The sequence below is a fragment of the Rhyacophila brunnea genome, unplaced genomic scaffold (assembly GCF_057557595.1).
Source record: "Rhyacophila brunnea isolate RB1 unplaced genomic scaffold, BYU_Rbru_1.0 scaffold_5, whole genome shotgun sequence".
Taxonomy (NCBI): domain Eukaryota; kingdom Metazoa; phylum Arthropoda; class Insecta; order Trichoptera; family Rhyacophilidae; genus Rhyacophila; species Rhyacophila brunnea.
The window spans coordinates 26,926,617-26,949,588 of NW_028233170.1; the positions used below are offsets into that span (position 1 = coordinate 26,926,617).

General features: G+C 34.4%; 2 protein-coding genes across 4 annotated transcripts; one reads left to right on the forward strand and one right to left on the reverse strand.

Moving 5' to 3' along the window:
* Positions 1–725: 725 nt before the first annotated feature.
* On the forward strand, positions 726–7,303 carry LOC147066227 (zinc finger and BTB domain-containing protein 8A-like). 2 transcript variants are annotated; one of them, XM_085955785.1, is made up of 3 exons: positions 726–1,642; positions 4,378–4,428; positions 6,945–7,303. In XM_085955785.1, exons 1-3 carry the CDS (start codon positions 904–906, stop codon positions 7,274–7,276), a joined length of 1,122 nt encoding a protein of 373 aa, XP_085811911.1. In that variant the 5' UTR covers positions 726–903; the 3' UTR covers positions 7,277–7,303. The 2 variants fall into 2 exon arrangements, with proteins under 2 accessions (XP_085811911.1, XP_085811912.1); XM_085955786.1 differs by lacking the exon at positions 6,945–7,303 and adding an exon at positions 4,908–5,248.
* Acn (apoptotic chromatin condensation inducer acinus) lies at positions 7,295–18,394 on the reverse strand. Of its 2 annotated transcripts, XR_015071633.1 has the most exons (7): positions 18,244–18,394; positions 16,147–18,151; positions 11,148–11,343; positions 10,166–10,334; positions 9,924–10,036; positions 8,342–8,563; positions 7,295–7,771 (listed from the first exon to the last, which is right to left on the reverse strand). XR_015071633.1 is itself a non-coding variant. In XM_085955784.1 (6 exons), exons 2-6 carry the CDS (start codon positions 18,141–18,143, stop codon positions 8,420–8,422), a joined length of 2,619 nt encoding a protein of 872 aa, XP_085811910.1. In that variant the 5' UTR covers positions 18,144–18,151; positions 18,244–18,394; the 3' UTR covers positions 7,295–8,419. The 2 variants fall into 2 exon arrangements, 1 of the variants encoding a protein (XP_085811910.1); XM_085955784.1 differs by having other exon boundaries at positions 7,295–8,563.
* Positions 18,395–22,972: the final 4,578 nt, after the last annotated feature.

Sequence of the window (22,972 nt, forward strand, 5' to 3'; positions counted from 1 at the left end):
TTGATAATCTATACAAAACCTCTATATATTATATAATATAAGCTCTACAAAATCCATTTTGACGTTTCTTATATTGCGTCCGCCATTTTTCGGTGCGGAAGCATATCTTCAGTGCGCGCGCTTTGCTTCCGATCTATATCACGCCATGCGCGCTCAAACATACTGGCCGGTAATAATTTGGATCATGCGCGAGCAAACCAACGATTGTCCGAATGCTACCGGCCGGTTATGTAATCGTCCATGCGCGGTAGGCCTAAAAAGCACCAAAACAAGCGTAATTTGATACCGATACTTGCAAGTATCGATATTTTGGCATCAATTCTTGTCTTCCGATACGATACTGGTGTCAATACTTTATTTCGCTATACTACCAATAACAGGTATTGATACTTTTTCTTTCTGTACACGGCCCTAGACATCTATGGTACTGGGTTGCCAACATATTGTATTTTTCGGACAGAAAGAGAACCCGTGGGCCAGTCCAGATCAAATTTGCGATAATTTTCATGAATGCTTGAATAACGCTACTGAGCTGCCCTTTTCACTACGTTCTGCATCGTTATGTAACAAACATACCTACTCGTTGATTTTACTCAATCTGTCGCAAATAAATGTTTGTCCGGTTGTCCCATAGACTAATTAATATACTTTAATATTGTCTATGATCAAAAGATTTGACACATTGATGGCTTCAATATGCATAGACAATTATTATACCTCAATACCTCCGAATATCCGAGTCTATGCTTTCTTTCGGTTTCTCGTGTTGATAAAAAGATAAAAATATTAGTTGAATTGCAGTGTCCTAAATTAAATAATACAAAAGATATATCTAGTTTCGTAGTCACATCGAAATATACTATATAGCAAAATTACTAAGCAATTTCATATTTTGATTATATTATGTCCACTAAACAACAGTTCTCCTTGAGGTGGAACAATTACCTACGACATGTTACGGATGCATTCTATAAGTTAAGATGCCAAGACGATTTAGTTGATGTAACATTATGTTGTGAAGGAAGAAAAATTAAGGCTCACAAGATGTTGCTTTCAGCATGCAGTACCTACTTCAAAGAAATCTTCTTAGAAAATCCGTGCCAGCATCCTGTCATTATATTTAGAAACGTCAGATATGATGACCTTAGTGCCATAATAAATTTCATGTACCTGGGTGAAGTTAATGTGGCACACGACCAGTTAGCATCTTTTTTGACGACTGCTGAACTCTTAGAGGTTCAAGGGTTGACCGACGGTTCAGAAAACGACCAAGATAACACTACGGAAGTCTCAATCGACGAAACCATATTGAATCAACCCAATCCAGCCAAAAGACACAAGCCTAATAGAAAAAAACGATTAGATTCCGACTCGGATTCTTCTGTCGAGCATATTTCTGACAATGATCACACCAACTCGGTTATAACGCATCCCAATAATTTGAAAGAAGAAGTTGCAGACGTAGAAGAAAACTTAGAAGAAACCAATATAGTCATTGCAGATGATATTGTCCCGGGGCCATCGGTTGCTACATTTCCTGAAGAAATCGAAATATGTGAATCTGATGCATTCCAGGACACAAATGTACTTGACGATTTCAAAACTGTCGATGTCAACAACAGTCATTCTGATATAAATATAGGTGAAGATTTTTTTTTAATATAATTTGACCCGCTCTGACTGCAACCTACTGTCATAATGCTTCTTTTCTTCTGAGGATCCATTCTTCATGCCTTCTATCCAATTCTGCTTTACAATATTCTTCTGTCTTCCCCAATGCCGCAGCACATTTCAGTTCCTCGACGCTTTAAAAGATATCTGCCAGTCACAGCTTCACTATTTGGGCATTGACATTCATTGTAGAGCTGCGGTGATTTTTTCTGCAGTCTACAAAACCATATTATTAATGATAAATGATTTAGTACAGAAGATGATGTACGAAGGGAGCTTATTTTATTGCTAAGGAATTGAAAATTTAAGGGTACAATGGGAGAGAATCTTAAATAACAATGGAAAATATTTCTCAAACATTCTTAACACATTCGCGGACACAACGTCATATTTTGTGAGATGTGATATGACAGGACGTCCATAGACGTCCTGTACAGTGGAACGGAATACGACGCGACGTTTATAGAAGTCGTATTTTGGATTAAAACAATATGCTTCTTGCTACTTGTGTCACGGTGCGAATGTATTTCCATTAGATTGTGCCGTATCTTAAGACTTAACTCATTTCTATTATATCTAAATCGAAAATTTAAAAAAATAATAATTTTAATGTGTCATATCACTAACATATTGTATCCGTGAATGTGTTAAAATACTGCATTATTTGGACGGTGTTATGCAGTAACCAGTTATCCACCAAAATGAAGTTTTGAGTTATAAGCATTTGAAGTTAAAACGTACACCATTTAGTCAAGATAATGAATAAAGCTATAATTTTTTTTGTAAATTATTACTTGAAAACAAACCTTGTGATTGTATAAAGACTTTTTTAATAATATGATCCGTTGTTTATAATATATTAGGTAAATGGTTATTGAAAAATTGTAATCGTTCCAAAAAAAATAAATATTAGTTTTGCAGTAACCCACTAAGCACCAAAAGTGTGACTTAACTGATTTTCCATTAACATATCAATTATTTACGAATTTGGTTTTGCTTATTAAAAAAACAATATGAATATGGAATATTTATTACAAAATTATGTGTTTTTTTACAATATAGAAAAAAATATATTAGCATCAATAATCCCCATTTACATATAAATAAAATTATTTTTATACAAAAATTCCTTATTATACAATAAATTATTAAAGACACTTTTATTGCTTAGGCAATATTTATGTATCAACCAAATATTTCAATAAATCATTTTGCAACTACCAGCTAAGCACCAAATAAAACGAAAAACGTGAATCACATTTCGCAATAATCAGTTAAGCAACTGATTATGCACCATAAAAGTGTGAAAATAATTTTTGCAATAATCAGTTTAGTGAAGGCTGAAAGTGACACATCCTAAAAAACCCTTTTTTATTATTCAATTCAGCTTACCTTAGCCTTGTATTTCCACTATAGCTTAAAAAAACAATAACTATAATGAATTTAATGATAACTAGGCAGATATTGTTAATTCTGCAAAAAACGACAACGCGTGACATCATAGTTTGACAATAGCGGCCATGTTGTTTGGTGGATAACTGTTTACTGCAAAACGGAATTGTCCATTAATTAATTAACACATTTTTTAAAAGTCTCATAGATGGCAATATAGACCAAATTTGACCACGATCTTTTTTGCAAAACGTAGAAAACATATTCATATTGTCGTTAAACCGAAAAACACAAAAGTGTCGCTTAACTGGTTACTGCATAACACCGTCCATTTATGGATGACCTAATACATAAATATCTCAATTAATAATAATATAATACCCTATTTACACATGCATGGATTTAATGCTGGCAGTACATATAGTTGTGACCAAAGAATTTGGACTAGAGATGGAAGGAACCTTATACATTATTTCTGTTTTGACATTTGAAAGCATTTAGCAAAAGCATGGTTAAGTTGGTAAATTGCACAAATATTAACATTGCTCAGTTGGCATTCCGATTTTCTGACACGCAGTGGTCGCAATTTTTTTATATCCATTGTGATTACTTTACTCAACTGTAGTTATAAACGTTCGATATAAATTATACAGGATTTTTCAATTAAATAATAATGCCAAAGTGTAGTATTGGTAGCTTAGCTACTCATTATGATGGATTGTCTTCACGCGCCCTGCAAATTGGAAAATAAATGTCATAGCAGTGGTGTAAAGTTTTCTGCGATGCAGTCACTAGCTAACTCTGCTAACTTAATCAGTGGAGTAGTGGTCCATTTTTTGCATCTATTTCATACATCTCCATAGAAGGTTTTTTTTTCAATATCTTTAGTTTCAACTGTAAACACTTAATGTATTGCAAATTAAAATAAAAGTTTAGCGGCTACTGAATTTTCATGTAATAGTAATAACTTGTGCACATGCGCTCTGGAACAATAGTGGCGACAAAATATACTAAACACACTGCGCAGCACAACAAAGTGTTTTGCTTAGAGCTTGTCCAGATGACGTGTGTCTCGCCGTGAGCACATGTGGACAGCTCAATGAGGTCAACTGTACCTCGACCGTGTGCGAGAGCTGACTCGCGAAGAGTACACGTGGATGGCTCAATGAGGTCACATGTACCTGGAATGCGCGCAAGTCAAATCACGCCATCTTGATAAGGCCTTACATCTAAACAGACAGGGACTATTGGGAAGTTCTACAATGTATGCAATTTGTGAATTGGTACTTAACATTTTTCTTTATTTATTTTTAGACCTTACACAGGAATTGGTTGTAGACGGAGTATCACGAGAGACACCTCAAGGTAATTAATAGATACCTTTAATAACAACTCAATATACACAAGTATTAATATTACATATATTTTAATGAGCATTCAATTTCACTAAAAAACATAATGTTACCATGTTTCATTATTTTATTTTTTCTTAAGGCATCAGCATCAGATTAACCAAATTAAACTTAATTTTAAGTTTTTAAAATAACTGAAAGCCAGATAATCAGGGTATTTTTGTTACCGACATTAATTACCATAATTTGTAAAAGTATTTATTCTAAGGCAAAAATATAGATCTTTGGCTCTTGCGATCCAGGAAATTATAACTTTATTGGGCTGATTACAATTATATTATCTTCATTAATAAACGACATCGCGAGATAAACGGCACTACACCCGAACAGTTTTTTTGACTAATATAATTTAAAGCAATTAAATGGATATCTGAAGCAATTGAAGAGATACAACTCTGTACTTCAAATTGTATTTTAATTAATGATTTACAGATGGAGATCTGGTAAAATTTCGTTGCCAGCTGTGCTGGAAAGGCTTCAAGCATCCTACTTCATTAACACTTCATAAGGATTCACACACTGGAAAAACCCAATGTCCAGTTTGTCGCCGTTCCTTTTCACGCTCTTATGACATGCGCAGTCATCTTATGAAAATTCACCAACCTTCGACTGTTACAAGAACTAGAATTACAAAATCATCTTTAGGAAATAATACTTTATAATTTTACAAACTTAAACTACTTGTGATAAAAGTGCCTTAAACATATTATGTAGCTAATTAATAATTTTTTTATAATGGAAAAGAAATCAAACCAATCAGTCAGTGTTTTAAACCGGTGTTTCTTTTATTTTCCTCAATCAGCGATGCCACGCGGCTTGTTCTAGAAGTATCGGTGTGGATTGTACCTGAAGTATTTCCCACTTCGTAAGTGTTGTCAGTGGACCCCAATCTTTTTCAGTTCGAAGTACAGATATATTATTTAAATTCCTGGGAACCCCTACCTGGCTCACACAGGTTCAACAGGGGTAAAAAAATAATAACATTGTTACTTTACACCTGGGGTTACAGACATTGCGCTTTCTTATAATTCTATTAAATTTCTAATTCTGTATTAACATAAGTGAGGCGCCCTATTCCAAAATCTATGATTTACATTTTTTTCGAAAATCATGTTATGAAGAATTATTGATCCATCAATTTATTTCATTCCTAAAACTAGTTTCTATTACTTTTTTCCTATTTAACGTGTCCAGTTCCAAATGCATGATTGAAAACCAATATTTCATTGCTATTTCCAAAAACTGCATTATTCTATAAAGTTGTGACTTGAGAAGCTATTTATTCTATTGTAGTTCCAAAATCCGCCATATTCAACCTTGCACTTACAAAACAAAACCTAGTATGTAACAATTTTTCATTATCTTTTCAATTCTCTCCCTACTGGTAAATTTTCACTACACACTTGGCATTCCAGGACATCTAAACACAATTCCAAAAGTATTGTAATGTAATTTATTTATAAATTATGTAATGCTCTTGAAAAAAGCAGTAGAAATTGTTTCTCAAATGGGAGAAAGTAATAAGGCAAATTTCAGAACAGATTTCTTAAGGGTTTATTATTTTTATAAAAGATTCAATTACCCATAACCTGAATATTATGTAACCAAGCGCAACTTTCAAATACTTAATTGTGTTGATAGTGAAAAATTATTTTATTCTTTACTTAATTACAAAATAGTGTCAAGTGGTACCTACCTGGTGGAGAACCATTGGTTTAGATAAATTCCTAATATTTTTTTTTAATTGGCTCTACAATCCGTTGTCGTTACTGGCCGTCTAACAGAAGGTTTCATTACATTTTTTTTTTCCACAAAAAATGGATGTCAGCCATTTACTCGACTATTGGGTCCATGCTCTGGCTTTTGCCAGACCCGGAGGCTCTTGACTTATCAAGTGGATTATAATTTTTTTCAATTTTCGAGAATTTAAAGGAAAATGCAAAAAAAAAATATAAAAACACTAGCGCAATAACTCATGTCATCAAACGGTTTCTTTCAATCCCACACTCCTACACTATTTGTCTTACTCACATGTCTTTTTCTTTTTTAAACGTGTCCCAATTAAACCCATTTACATACTAAGTAATTTCGGTCCCCGTTTTAAGCGGATGAGGTATTTTTTCAGTCACAATTACCCTCGGATAACGGGGACCTCCTGTATTGACCTTCAACAATATTACCGAAACCAATGTACATAGTAAGAAAATATTGTCTAAATTTTGTTATTTAATAACCCAAGAGCATTATTTAAACACCCATGTATGGAACGTGCAATAATATACAAATTTTATACTAAATACAAAAAATTGTGAAAATATTAAATGATCAGCTAGCTGTCTTTGGTGCTCTCTTGGCATGCATTAAGAGTACATTGTATATTCAGAATTTTATAGAAAAATTCCCTGATTTTCTGGCCCAGTTTAGAAGATGGTTGTTATTTATACATAATGTTAATTATAATTTTATCAGGAGTCGAGGACTGGAGTACTATGCTGTCGACGCAAGCTCAAAATCACATTTCTGGAAACTTGGTGACTATAACAGCTACAATAGCACCCATCGGCGAAGGGGTTAAACTTCAACGTAAAATCAAACAGATATCAAATAATGATGCAGAAAAAATTACCAAGCAATCTACATGTAATATTTGCAATAAGGTATTCATGCATCCCAACTCATTAGCTCATCATAAGAAAGCACACAGAGGAGAGACTCAATGCTCGATTTGCAATAAATCTTACACGAGGACTTATGATCTCAAGAGACACATGCGGACATCACATTCAATCAACTGTGGATGAAAAAAATTAAAAACAAAATAAATTATTTAATCTTTTATTGATGATTTCATTTCCAAAAACATCGCTACAACTTTCTTCCTCCTTACTATTAATATTTACTGCAAGTCAAAACACCAATGTGAAGGTAAAATCTCGTGCATTGTCGCCGCATGGTATCGTCTTGAAATCCTCTTGAATAATTTATCTTAGTCTGTAGATTCGGTTTGCTTATGTTTCATAGCAATTGTCAGGCTGCCGTGCTGCTGCGTAGAACACTTCTTGGATATGGATAATAAAATCCGGTGCTTCATTTCAAAAATGATGGCTTATTGAGCCGTAATAAATTGAAGATGTCTCGGTGGCCGCAGTCCGTCGCCGTCTCTCAGCTAATGATGGATACATTAAGATATTGTCGCATATGATGGAAACCAAAGGCAGACCCGGCCGGGCTTTCGGTGCTGGATACCTCTTTACCCTTGCCAAAGGCTGCACTTTTCCTCCTAGGCCAACCGTGGCCTGATGGAATATTTTAAGAATCATTTAAAAGTGAAAATAAACATTAAAAAATAATCAGCATCCTGTCTTAAGTGGATAAAATCATAATTATATTCCATTCCTATTGATATAGAGTATATTATATATATTTATATATGGAAAAAAATTAGCGGACAACGCAAATTCCACGAATTCTAAATAAATTTTTCTCTTAGGTTTATCTTATCAATTTTCAATAAATATTTCTAGTTCTTGCAGATTTCCATTCAAGTAAATAATAGTAAATTTTGAAAGCGAAGCATGAATGCTTCACTTATAGTGTTATAGAGTTGAAAGAAATACTTACTTACACTTCTTAATACTAAACGGGTAGAAGACTTAAAAAATCAATGCATTTACTGCATCATCCTATGTATGTACTCATATTATCTTTGTCAATCAAAACTATAACCCTTAATGTGATTGAAAAGTACCGGTAGGTACTTATAGTGAAAAAAATATTTCGAAAGAGGTCACTAGTAGTACTGTGGTATATGAATATACTATGTATATGAAGTGTGGAAAATGTAAAATGGAACTTAAGAAACCGACCATAGTGAGAAAAACTCGTCTATGAAAGGTCACCCAAGTGCCTCTCTGTGAAGTGTCAGGTCGCTTCAAACAGTCGATTTATCTGTGTCGGTGAGTGGAAGCGTGATGCGGGGCAACATTGTGCCGACCACCCTTTTGTTCCTCAGCCGCTCTTCGCAACTCTTCCAATCGCCTTTCGTGTTCGGCCATGTGCTTACGCCTTTGCTCCTCTTTTACTAGAATCTGAAAAAAATATTTGTTAAAAATATAGGCCAACAATTCTTTCAGCAACAGCAGGGACATTTCTACCTTGTATTATGAAGGAATTTTATTACCTACAAATCTAAACAAAACAATGCTTTTGACACAATAGTTTTTGTTTAGGGCTACAAACACAGTTACAATGATAGTCATTATACTAATCTTTAGAATAATATGTTTACGACCTTAAATAGCCGTCAACAACCGAAAATTGTAGAATAACAGACTTAGCTTCAAATTATTTTAATGGAGAACTACCAAATATACGGCGGTTGAATGAATAATTTAATTATTAACTTCGATTAACAAAATGAAAACAAATCATTTGCGGGGCATTATATAACCGTCTGCTGGTTAGAAACAAAGATGTAGCAATGTGTCTAATAATTGTAAATTTGAATTTTCTTGTTGTAAAGGCAAAAACAACCCTAGTATAAAGAAACTAAAACTTTCGATCACGAATCCATGAAAACTTAATATCTAAAATATCAATATTTATATTATACATAATAAATATGTTCAGACATAATTTTTTACCAATGTGATTGGATACATAAAAATTGTGGTGGCCAAATGCTCCACCTAGTTAGGATATCTTGAAAAAATAGTACTATAATCACCTATAATTTTGGGTTTTTAAATTAAATTAAATATCCATAATATACCTACTTGTAACTAGGTGAGCTTAATAAATAAAACAATAAGGTAGACAAGTACACTCGATCCTCTTTTTGCACGCTAATAACGCACGAAATAACACGGTTTAAAAAAGTACAATTATTTTTTATTTACACTGATTTTTTTGCTTTTACACTTAAAAAAAAACTAAAAAGAATAAAAATACATATGTATGTACATATTTATCAAAAAATTGCATTGCAATGGACCGCATGCCACTGGTGCATACATATATTGTCACCGGATGCCGTCCAGACTTACATACCTACGTACATGGCGCCACTAGTCAGTCACTTCGGGTTCGATACGAGAGACTTGCCGCGTGCTTCGGCGTCAGCGTCATTGAATATTTCCAGCGATAAAAACAGCAGTATACGGGGACGTTTTTTGTCAAGTAGCGACACTGAATGAATATATTTCTCTATGCTAAATTTAATTTAAATCGAAAACTATGTATTTTTATGTATAAATAATAAGTAAATAAATTCGATTTATTTTTGAGTTCAAGAATTTCGTATTTTGAGTTGATTAAGTAATGGAACCTATCTAATACCATTTTTGTATGGGCACCTTATCTTTTTTTACACGGTTTTGTTTTGCACATATTTTAGATTGAAAGCATCATTCTTGAATTTATCTTATAATATGTGAAATAAGCTCTTACCGTTTCTGCATTGAGCGGCAGCCAGTAGATACAAGGGGTGGTCTTTGTTTTCTTAAATAAGTCATCCAAAAGTTTGGAGGGAGCTTCTTCCTCCTTCTTTTTAAATTTGCGAGCTAGAATGAATATTAAAAGTTGATTGGAACTAAGCTATGAATCGATTACATATATATAAATATAATATTCTGTCATCTAAAAATAATTAATAATTGCAAATACAAGAAATAGAATGATGAGAAAATTACCAGGCGAAGGACTTCTGGACTTAGTTCTACGTTTCCGTCTCTCAATGTCGATAACATCCCGGTGACGATTTGCTTGTCGCTCAATGGCTTTATCCTCTTTAAGGTCACCTTTTCCAAGATCCCATTCTCTTACAACAGTTCTCTTATCAGAGCTTTTTTGATCAATATCCTGCAAATAAATATTATCATAATGTAATAAACTAACTAGACATTATAATTAATGTACCAATTTTATGATATACAAAAGTATTCAGATATAACAGCAGTGTTGAGGACGATAATGAATAGTCGATTTTTAAGAGATCTACTTGGTAAATGTTATGTCCTAAAACAGTGGTATCCAAACTCAATAAGGATGTGAGCTACTTTCAGAAATTGAAATTGTCCGGTGAGCTACTTACATATTCCTTATTTATAATTTTTTGTCATCGTCCTTTATCGTACGTACCATACATAATATTATTATGTTACTTAAAATAAATTAGGTCATCGGACTTCCAATGAAACATAAAATGTGTACATTAATTAATTATGTATGTATGTATAAACAAAATAGTAATAGAAAAATGTCTTGAAATAAGTGAGTAAAAGTAAAAATAATTAGTGAAAAGAATGGCATTCACTTTCCTCCACAGTTCCCATCGTAATACATTGCTGACTGCTTCTCTATTTTACTTCATCTGTACGCACAAATCGTTATGCCAAGAAATTCATGTAACTTGTTAAGCGTTCGAGAAATATTTCATTTCAGAGTCCAATAATAAAATTTGAGAGGCAAATTTATAAATAAGGTAAAATATCCTACGCAAGCTACCGAAAATGCGACCGTTTGGCGATCACTGTCCTAAAATATAAATACAATCGACTAAAAAATGCTTTCCGATCAACCTTTTGACTTGTTGGCCATACCTGGAATACAGCAACAGTTTCAATGGCTATGTAATAATACTAGAAAAAGAAAATGCCGTTAAAAAATACATACCATCACGCCAGACTTGGAATCTCTGGTGTGTTGCTCTTTTACCCAAGTGTCAACATGACCAACAGGTTTTTCCTCCTCTCCGGATGCCAGAGCTTCTAGCATAGCAGATTTCGACCCGAAATCAACATTAAGCACCTTTGGATTGGATACAGGCCAGGTAACACCATGCAATGCATGTCTTGTCTCAGTAGCTTCACTGTTTACAAAAAATGTAATTGATTATAATAAAATGTACATTAAAATAAAAAAAATGATTCTTAATGCTATGTATGTCAGACTTAATAGTAAAGAAATGGAACAAATAATAGTATGTTTTTTTATATGTACCTACTATTATATCGTAATAATATTTAAACTACCTATAAAACAATTTGCTTTTTAACTAACTTGGAAATTACATTGAAACATTTGAATAGAATAGAATTGCAATTCTGTGGTTTAAGAGATTTTGTGTTAATTTCTCAACAATACTTCGTCACACATAGTGGCAGGACGAAAACTCCACTGATTTTTTCATGCATTTTAATATAACAATAAAATTACAAATTTGTGCTGGGTCAACTATTGATGATTATAATGAATTCTTTTTCGAGTGTAAGAACGTTTTTAATATTGATTTTGAAATTATAATACAGTGAGTTCTCGACTTCCAACCATCTTGACTTATGACTATTCGCACTTACGAATAAAAAAACTGTTTAAAATGTTTTTAGTTTTTGTCACCCTGCGTGCGCTACTGGTGTAAATAAGATGATGCAATCGATTGCGTCATCTATAATTTTTTTAAACAATGTGCAGTTAATCACCCTTTGTGGACAGCGGTTTACACGCGATTTATATTTGGGAGTTCTACATTGCTTTTACATAATTTATTTGTGATTTTTTTACACCCATGACTAGTAAGAGTGATAAAAATAAGAGAAAGGCAATATACTCATAGGCCACCCACCCATTATTTTCGAATGCGATCTTACGCCAGATGGCGTGCGAAACGTATAATTGCGTTCATGGAGATTTTGTATATAAGCATCTTGCCGAATCCGAGCACAGAATGCCCCTCTACCATAAGTTTAGGCAGAGTCGATGTTTGACAGATTGCAACTGACAGCCCGCGTTTATTGATAATAATTGTCATACGTACTTGTTTTCTTCCGTATTTCATTATGATTCAGTGAATTATTTTGATTATTGTCTAATGGTATTATCTATTTTACAATAATTGATCCTATAATTGGTGCTTCATTTTATTCAATCATGACTGCTTTCTTTATTACTAAACTTTGCTTCCGTGGATGAAACTAATCTACAACGCTGTAAATTTCGTAAAAGCGATAATGCTGTTAGTAAATACATATCAGACGCAGATGAATGAAAATCTAATTAATATAATATATATATATATTTTAATAACTCGATTCGTATAATTGTGCTGGAAACGATTTATGCATAATACATGGTATACTATCACTATCAGCATTTACTTTTATTTGTTTAGATAGGTACCTACCTTCCGCGATAGTAATCATGTACCTACTTCTCAAGAGATTTATTATATTTGATTATGATGATGATATAATGATTATATTTATTCAATAGCGTTCATTCGGCATTCGGATTATCCGGCCATAATGTAAATCAATAAATATAAGAAATAATAAGTATGTAAATGACATAGCGATTTTAACATCTTTTATTTTCAATATTGGCATTGTATTACTACTAGAGGTATCTCGCGGCAAAATGCGAAAATTATGTCCTGTGTCATTTTTGTTTGACGTTTAAGCGTCCATAGACATCAAACTTGTTAAAAAGTGACCATAGAGAAAGATATTCTTCTGATTTTGGTAAAATGAATACTTGATCCAAATATGCGAGCAGACTCGAACACTATGATTTGAGTGAAGCATAACGGAACATGAGGCCTGTTCCGCATCCAAACTCGCATGCGGGATAATGACATTGCATGAACACTCGGCTGGTAATAAACGGCATTCGACGGCCTATTTCCATGAAAGGCCTGTTAGAGATGAAAATAATAAAACAGCACGGGTGCGGAAAACAGCGTCAGACCTGTTATGGGAACTTAAATTATCCCTAAGATTTGAAGGAGGATGACAACTCTAACCAAAAGTTTTTTAATTTAAGGTCCGGCTGGTTTGACAGATTTAAAAAACGTGAAAGCTATCATAATGTGAAGATACATTGAAATACAACGTAAGTGCATGCTCGGCTTTAAAGCATGCAAAGATCGTATAATGTAAGCCTTTTGTTGGATGGAAATGAAGAGTGACTTTCCAAACCGGCCTTAGTCCAAAATTACAAATTATCATGTTTTGATGGAATCCGATAGAGTGTGCTGAGATCTATATTCTCACTAAAACTTATATTTTACAAAAAATCATGTCTCTTAAATTTGATGTCGAAATGTGCCTTTTTTTCTTAAAACAGCACTAAGGTAACGGTTGATTCTTTCCAAACTGGCCTAAGGATATATGCGCATGCGCAGTTGAACTCTTTTTGCTACATTTACGCTCCAAGCGGCCATAATATAATAATATTGTAACACGTCAGATTAGAAATATTAGAGAATTTGTGTTTTATAAGGTCATGCGCACATCAGTAAACTATTTTTTTATTGAAAATGACCCTACATTGTAGTATTATTATTAGGGCCCGGATTTATATGCTAGTGCATGTTTTGTTAGGGTGTATGCACAGCTATGAGAGTTGCACAGAAATCTGTTTTGAAAGACACAGAATCCAAAAATAAAATTTTATTGTGCATATAAATGCATATTTGAGACGTTAGAGCATATTTGAGACATTAGTGCATATTTCATAAATAAATGCATATTTTAGAGCTTTTGAATATATAATTTTAGTTTTTTTAAGTTAGGAAGGAAGAAAGTTTAGATGCACTTTCATTTTTAATGCCATCTCCGAGCTGTGGATTTATCAGTGGAAAAAGTGAAGTCAACTCGGGCACTATTATTTAAAGTTTGCCCAAGTGGACGTTGAGAGGTAGTTTTCCGCATATAAACAAAATACTGACAGATACCTATGCGGAAAAATTTAATGCCAGAGCATAATATTGAAAAAAATAATGTAATTTTTTTCGGGCGAAAAACAGAAAATAGTATTTAGGAATAGTTAAGTGTGTCGTTTTTGTTTTTTAAGTTATGTTTGGTATACATTGCATTTATTATTCAATTATTTGTAGGTACTTGTGAAAAAACTATTTTGAAAATTGTAAATGATTAACTTTATATTCTTTGTTTGTGTTTTTTGTTCTGATATCGTATTATGTTGAAAAATTATTAACTGTTTATTCGATTTTTTGTCAGTAATATTGGGTAAAGTGGGTATTTACAATTTTTTCCCACAAAAATGACAATTTTTAATTGCATATTTCTTCGGTTTTAGTGCATATTTTATTGATTTTAAGTGCATACGTGCATGCATATAACCATGTTTTTTGTTGCATACAAATCCGGGCCCTAATTATTATATAATATATTATAATGCTGTAAAAGTTACAATGTTTACCTTTTTATCAAAAAATGCAATAAAGTGAAAGAAAATTTATATTATTTTTATTCATTAATCATCCCAACAGAACTGTCCATGACCACATTCTATTACACAATCATAATTGTATACACAAAAGACACTCAGCTTTAATTTATTGTGTCCCAAACTGCACTTAGTACAGACTTAGGGCCATTTTGAAAAAAAAGTCAGTTTTTGAATGAATTTTTTTGAAGTTTTACTATACTTTTTAATGTTATTTATATATTATGTTTTCGAGTCTTTGAATTTTCTATGAAATTGCCAAACATTATAGTACCGAAAAAATAAGAGGTAAATTGCAAATCACAAAAATATGATTATCTCAAAATCAGATTTTTAGACTTACGCCGGTTTGGAATGTCACTCTTCAAATGTTGATGGTTATAAACTGAAGCCATTTTTGATTTATTATTCAAAAAATCCAGGAGCCTTCAAAGGGAATCGATAAGTCTTCTTTACCGCTACATTATTGTTGGTATAAAAAGGAATGGATGGCACAATGGCCTTTTTCCATACTGGTTTAACAACTGTTTCATTCCAGAAGTAAAGAAATATTGTGATGAAAATGACAGCTTTTAAAATATTGTAATATGTAGTACTCAAAGAACTAGATGAACTTGAAGAACCACCCATTTGTACTTAAAGATATTGCTGCAGCTTTTAGCTAACTCAATGATGTAATTGAAAATTTTTAAATATGGACTCGGACACCGATAGATCTTCGAAGGTACACTAACTCATACAGCGAGCACTTGCCTATTATAATGAAATTTGACTTATGACCTAGGTGGCAGAACAGAACCCATTGTAAATCAAGAACTTAATGTATAATGCCTTTGATCAAATGAACAAAAACATTTAGCACAGAAAAGCATGTTACCACTCTGGGGAACTGTGTAATCTTTGAATATTTTGATGATTAAGTGTATGAGAAAACATACAGATACCGGACCGGTACTATTTCTTCAATATTATGACACTAGATTTTTACAAACTTTTATGAGATTTAACTCAGATTGAACCTTGGTTGCCTTCAAGAAAATTATTACATACTATCGTGAATAAACATCACCTTAATGCTACAATATTAGGTAACTTGATTTATGGTGTTTATAAGACTATTACTGAATCTGATACATAACACAATCAGCAGATAAATCAAAGGGAATCATTCATATAAGGCTTTGAAATAAGTAGATAATTCCATAGTTACCTACCGACAACATTAATATTTTCAGATATCATTATTTGACACCTTACTTTGTGACATAATAATATACAATATGTACACTTGCCATGAAGTGGCAGAAGTAATTCAATTCAGTTGATATTAAAAAGTTTAAAATGTGAAAATCAAGGTTATATAATTTATTGTAGTAATGAGGTGAGGAAGTAAACAATATAGATAAAAAGAGGTTGGAACACTTACTCTTCGGTCTCATACTGGACATAGCATTTAGATTTTATTTTATCAATCCAAAAACCGTTCTCGACAATTCGCCCCGTTCTTAGAAGCAAATTCTTCAATTGCGCTAATGTGAACGGCCTAACTAAATTAGTTATATATAAAACGGAAGACGATTTGTACTTCGGGGGGCTGGGGGATCTGTGCAGCTTAGGCGCTTCCTCATTCACGATAGATATTTTTCTATGCGACATGCTTCCTAAAAATTCTTTATCTACAACCTTGTCTTGCACGCTGTACTTTCCGTTTGTTTTATTTTGGCACTCTGTGAGTACTTTCTTGGGAGGTTCTGTTTCTATCGGTTCCTTGACTATAACTTCCAATAAAACTTCTTCAGCGCTTACAGGTTCAACATTAGAGATAAGGTTTTTCAAGGAATCTGTCGAAATATTCACAATGCTACTTTTAGAAACTTTAGAAGACCTGGATCCCCATCTTCGTTTACGCATGTTTCCTACCGATTGAGCCACTTGGGCATCCTGCACAGAAGGTAGCTGTTCGGATGAGTTTTTGTCCGAAACTACATCAACTTTTGAATTATCATCACATTTAGAAGACTCCGTAACAATTTCCCGCGGAGGGTCATTATCGTTAGAAATAGATTTAATGTTGGTTGAAGTCTTGCTCGGTGTATCAGTAATAACAGATTCGCAATTCTTTATTTCAGATGCTTTGTTTATATCGGGATCCTCTTTGGAAGGTTCAACTGCACACTTTTCTTCACATTTTACATCTTTATCATTTTTTTTCATTTCAACATCTTTTTTATCAGAACCTTCACTGATAATTATATTTTTTCGCTGTACTTCATTGACAGAATCCTGTTCTGGCTGGTGTACAATGCCAGGTTTACTTTCACCAGACTTCACAGGAGGAAGTACATCTTCTATGGATTTATCATCAATTTTATCAGCAGTCAATATTTTGTCAACATTCGGACACACATCATCCGACGGTTTTTCTTTGGGAGGGGTTTCTTTAATGACAATTTGTGAATCTATTGTTGTTGTATTCAAGTGGTCGTCGCCTGCCTCCGGTGCAATTTTGAGAGGAATGATAGTTTCTTTCTGTGTGTTATCTGTCTCATTTTCTTCTGTAGTATTTTCAACCACATTTGAAGTTGTTTCTACTGATTTGTCATCATCACCACTTTTTTCAACCACTGGTTCAGATTCAGACGTATTAACACTTGTAACAATTGACACTTGTAAAACATTTTTATCCAACGCTTTGATTTTTTCATCTTCGCTATTATCAATAGTAACAGACTTTCCACTTGAACTGGCATCCTCATCTTTCGCTACAGAACTTATTTCGCCCGTTTCCTGGGTAGATTCGGATACGTGGACGTCTTTCACAGAGTCAATATCACTCAAAGGTTTCACTGGAATATCACTCGATTTCTCTATTTTAGCATCAGAATCACTGGTTAACGTATTTTCTACATTATCATCGCTATTGGCCACATCTGTAGATTCTGCATCCTTGGCGGACGATCGCCTCGAACGATGCCGCCCTTTACGCTTCTCTTCAGTCGCCTCCGACGGACACTCCAACTGGGAGGAAGACCTATTGAGTTTCTTTCTACCTCTAGGGGAGCGATCTGGCCTCTCTGGAGTCATTGATGGGCGAGATAAACAAATTTTAAGTTTTTGAATCTCTCCAGTATCGGAAGAAGTCTCGGGTGCCTTGACGTGCCAAACTTCTAAATTGTCTTCATCAGAGTGAGATCGCACCTTCTCCGGAGTGGTCACAATCTCCGATTGAGAAGCCGCTGTGGACTGAGTGACATCTTGGACGACGACTTCGACCTTGCCAGGTACGCACTCTTCGCTGGTGGAATCTCGATCTGGCGACGACGAAGGTGATTTCTTTTTCCTCGAGGGTCTGCCGCGTTTGGGCTTTTCCGGCTTACTTTCAGGAGATGACTTAGATTTATTTCTCCCGCTTTTACGTCGCATTTTGCTAACTGGAAAAATTACAAAATATACGCGGTCAGCTAATTGAATTATTTGATCAGCGTTGATAATCTATAATTATAGCACAGGTAATATGTATTACTTCAACTTCAAACTTTTGGAATGTCGACTATCAATGTTGATCAAATATCACGGTGAAATTTACATTACAGTGACAAATAAAAAACACGAGTTCTTCAGCTAGCTTTATTAATGGACGCCGATGTCGCCATTTATGTATTTATTTTGTCTATGGATTTTATATTATATTATTATCTATGCTATTAATGTCTCTGGTCTATAGACGAATAATTTGAGTAATCAGATTTGCTATATTTCACCGCCATTTTTACGTATCCTAATTATTATAAATTACCTATGTAATAATACGTGGCGAAGGTATGGCTTCCTATTCGTGAAGCATTATTTATATTTTGTACATTTAAAATAAATGAATAGGTACCTACCCACGACAGTGAATAATTTGTGTGATTGTTGACGACGAGCTATACGTTTTATTTTCATAACAAATTGATATTTCAATAAACATGTTGCTGTATTGTGGTACGTTTACATATGACACTTATACCGTTATAATTATTTTATGTGTCTGACATAAAATGTCACTTACTGTTTACACCTGCAAGGATCTGAGATAAAAAAACAAAATATAACTAAAATAATTATTGATTATTTATTATTATACGTAACGAAAGAATGCAATATCAGTTATCACGAAAAAAATGCCGAAAAAATTATTTTGGGCGCTTAAGGGTTAATTAAAACTTTAATTAAAGTTTAAGCAGTGTACTAATATCTATCTATCTAAATAAAACAAAGTCGGGTTAGTTACACCATTTATAACTCAAGAACGGCTGGACCGATTTTTATGATCTTTGATTTGTTGGATATGTCTCAGCCCCGAATAGCAGAATAACTATTAAAACATCGGATAAATCACGGAAAAAATAAATTATGAAGAAAATTCATTTTCTCATACATTTTGTATCGAACGGCTTTTGACTGATATCGATGAATTTAAACGATGGAGCTCGCGCATACGAAAACAAAAGAAAATCACAAAAATTTAAATTCGTATACAACGCCATCTCTGATACATGACAGAAACAATAAACAAGAAACAAACAAACAAAAGAAAGTGTAAACATGGCGTTTTTGACAGTTGATTCAGTTCAGCCTCATATAATACCGAAAGACTTTGTTGTAGACAAATAGCGATTTTGATCGTGATTTTCAAACGATAAGTTGCCTTCTAAAATGTTCACTTTGTGAGGTTAATAAGTTTGTGAATGTGCGCGTATCGATAATTGCTTCATTATGTAATTTTGAATTGGGTGATTAATTTTCCAGTGTTATTTACAATGCCGCGAGCTAGAAGATCTAATCTATCGATCTATATAAAACAAAGTCGGGTTAATTACACCATTTATTTTATAACTCAAAAACGGCTAGACCGATTTTTATGATCTTTAATTTTTTGGATTTTTCTTAGCCCTGAATAGCAGAATAACTATTAAAACATCGGAAAAATTCACGGAAAAATAAATTATGAAGAACATTCATTTTCTTATTCATTTCGTATGGAACGGCTTTATTGATGATGTCTATTGAACTGGTTGACTGATTTCGGTGAATTTTTTTTTGTTCGTATCGGCCTCGAGAAGCTTCCTCGCGCATTGGAAAAGTAAGAAAATCACAAAAAAAATCCGTATACACCGCCATCTCTGATACATGAGTATCTGAGCAATTCAGTAAAGTACATCAAATACATCTGCAAATATGTCACCAAAGGCAGCGATATTGTGGTTTTTGGCGTTCAAACTCCCAATACCAACAATGAAATCACGCACTATCAAGTTTGTCAATATGTGAGCTGCAATGAAGCAATTTGCCGTATTTTCTCATTCCCCATTCATGAACGTCATCCCACTGCTGTACATTTGGCGGTGCATCTGGAGAATGGTCAACGAGTTTATTTTAATGCATCGAATGTTGCTCAACGTGCTGTAACATCTCCAGCGACAACATTGACCAGTTTCTTTTCAATTTGTCAAAGCGATGCGTTTGCACTTGGAACGCTTCATCGAAGAAATTTCAACGTCGAAAGCAAGGCGATGCGGTTCCTGATCATCCGGATGTGCATTCTAATGATGCTCTTGGTCGCATTTACATAGTTCATCCGAAGAATGACGAATGCTTCTACTTGCGGTTATCGCCACATCGTGGAATGAATGAGGCTTTCAATCGAGAATTGGAACGTGAACGTGAATATGATCGAGATGCATTGAACCTATCGGTTTGATCGAATGTACCAATGTTGAACCCCCAACAGAAGGAAGTGTACGATACGTTAATGAAGGCAATTGATGATGGAAATGGTGGTTTATTTTTCCTCGATGCGCCTGGTGGAACTGGGAAGACATTTCTCATGTCATTGATTTTGGCCACTGTTCGTGCGAGATCCCAAATTTCTGTAGCAGTTGCTTCTTCTGGGATAGCGGCCACGTTGTTAGAAGGATACCGAACGGCTCATTCAGCGTTGAAATTGCCGTTAAACCTTCAAACGACTGAAACACCGACAAGCAGTATTACGAAACACGCAGCAATGGCCAAAGTTTTGGTAGCAAGTAAAATCATCACCTGGGATGAATGCATAATGGCGCACAAATGCGCATTGGCAGCACTCAATCGAACTATGAAAGATCTGCGCAATTACTCAAGATGTTTTGGTGGCGCAATGATTCTACTATCTGGCAATTTTCGCCAAACACTACCAGTCATTCCAAGATCGACCGCTGCCGATGAAATGAACGCTTGCCTCAAATCTAATGCCGGCGCTCCATTGGCACGCAAATCAGACGATTTACAGTCTTCGGACTTTTTTTTCGCGTGGAGCACCCCAGGTCTGCGGACTTTTTAATCCGCAGACCTGGGGCCCGATTTCCTAACTCTCGTCTCGTGTGGCACCAGACGAGATGACGTAATTGTGACGTCACGCTCGAGGCATGCCGACCGCGCACAGAATAACCATAGAAAATTTTATTATGATACACCTATATGTGTATGGTGACAATGAATAGCGCCGCTGTCTGACCACTCGCTATTTTCTCGAATGCTATTATCACTCCGGTAGTACGTCATAATGATGTCATATGACGTCATCTCGACCGGGAAGCTTGCACTCGCAAGTTCTAACATAGAGCCCCAGGCTCGTTGGATTTCAAACATGTTTGATATTTTACTCGCCGAGCCGCTGACATTCGTACGTTCACCACGCTTTACCGTCACATTATTTATATCTATGCCGACGGACGACAGCGCCATATATTAGTCTATGAGCGCCATCATTATTTTACTGTCATTCAAAGTGTTCGGACATCGAAAACAACAATGGTAGATCTACGAGTGCATTCGAAAAGTTTCTTGGAAGATTTTATTAGTTGTTTTAAAGACAACCCGTCGTTGTGGAAGACGACAAGAATCGTGATGCCAAGTCCTTGGCGTATGCGGAACTTTTGGAAATATTAATCAAGGTGGAGCCGCAGGCAACGGTCAACGATGTCAAAAAGAAAATACAGACATTGAGGTCGGGTTACAGAAAGGAGAGAAATAAAGTAAGGACATCATATCGAAGCGGAGCCGGCACAGACGCAGTATATCTACCCAAACTGTGGTACTATAAAAATTTGGAGTTCTTGAATGACCAAATGGAAGGTACGTGGGAATGCTTTAAAGCTATTTATTATTCACGTGCAGATTATGAAATTGTCGTAGCTCTGAAAGTGACATCGCATTAGATTAGCTACTATTAAGCAATTAAAACATACAGCTATGAATCATTTCTAGTCACAATAAAATTACTTATTCTTTGCTGAGGTAGGTAATAAATAATAATAATATATAGGTACGAGGGAATGCTTTAAAGCTATTTATTATACACGTGCAGACTATGACATTGTCGTAGCTCTGAAAGTGACATCGCATTAGATTAGCAACTATTAAGCAATTAAAACATACAGCTATGAATCATTTCTAGTCACAATAAAATTACTTATTCTTTGCTGAGGTAGGTAAGAAATAATAATATATAGGTACGATCATGGCGGTGGAAGCGCGGCTTAAGCGTTGGCTTATTGAGTCGTGGTCGGGTCCCAGGTTCAAATCCTGGGTCTGACAAGTACACATTGAATTTCAATTTGTGTATGAGTCAGAGTATGGACCTAATATGTTGAGCAAGTGGCTGACATCCATTTCTCGTAAAAACAAAATCTGTCAATACAAACCTCCACTCCGTGGAGGTCCATATTATGATCGGACATGGTCGAAAGAAGAAGAAAAGAAATGATCATGAAATCAAAAATCGCTCGAGTTAGGTTCCTTCAGAGACAATCAATAAATCGTCAATCATCAATCAAAATTAATGGTACAGTTTAGTTATGAGGAATACAGCGGAAAACACATTTTGAAAATACCTGATATACTGGATTACACCAATTATACCAATATAAATAATCATATCAATATTAACCGTATGAAGGAATGGGTACTTAGGGGAGAGATAATAAAAAACAAGTTTGAGTATTATGTTGTATTTTAACAATTTACATTTTGTTTTACAGAATCGAGCTCAATATCCAGCATGGCGGACGATTTGGAAAACATGTCTCCTGATGAGAGTTACTCCAACTCGTTAAACAACGAAGATTGTATTGAGGTAAAACATTTTAACTAAACTGTTACATTGGTTTAATTTATCTATTGCTTATCATACTTTCTTGCCATGTGACAGTGGAAATTGCCATTTACTATTA

Coding starts and splice junctions, on each gene's coding strand:
- LOC147066227 (XM_085955785.1), top strand. CDS start 904: ATGTCCACTAAACAACAGTTCTCCTTGAGGTGGAACAATTACCTACGA. Junction 1,643..4,377: donor TCATTCTGATATAAATATAG/GTGAAGATTTTT, acceptor ATTTATTTTTAG/ACCTTACACAGGAATTGGTT. Junction 4,429..6,944: donor ATCACGAGAGACACCTCAAG/GTAATTAATAGA, acceptor TAATTTTATCAG/GAGTCGAGGACTGGAGTACT.
- Acn (XM_085955784.1), bottom strand. CDS start 18,143: ATGCGACGTAAAAGCGGGAGAAATAAATCTAAGTCATCTCCTGAAAGT. Junction 11,344..16,146: donor GTCCAGTATGAGACCGAAGA/GTAAGTGTTCCA, acceptor TTTTGTAAACAG/TGAAGCTACTGAGACAAGAC. Junction 8,564..9,923: donor TGCCGCTCAATGCAGAAACG/GTAAGAGCTTAT, acceptor TATTTTTTTCAG/ATTCTAGTAAAAGAGGAGCA.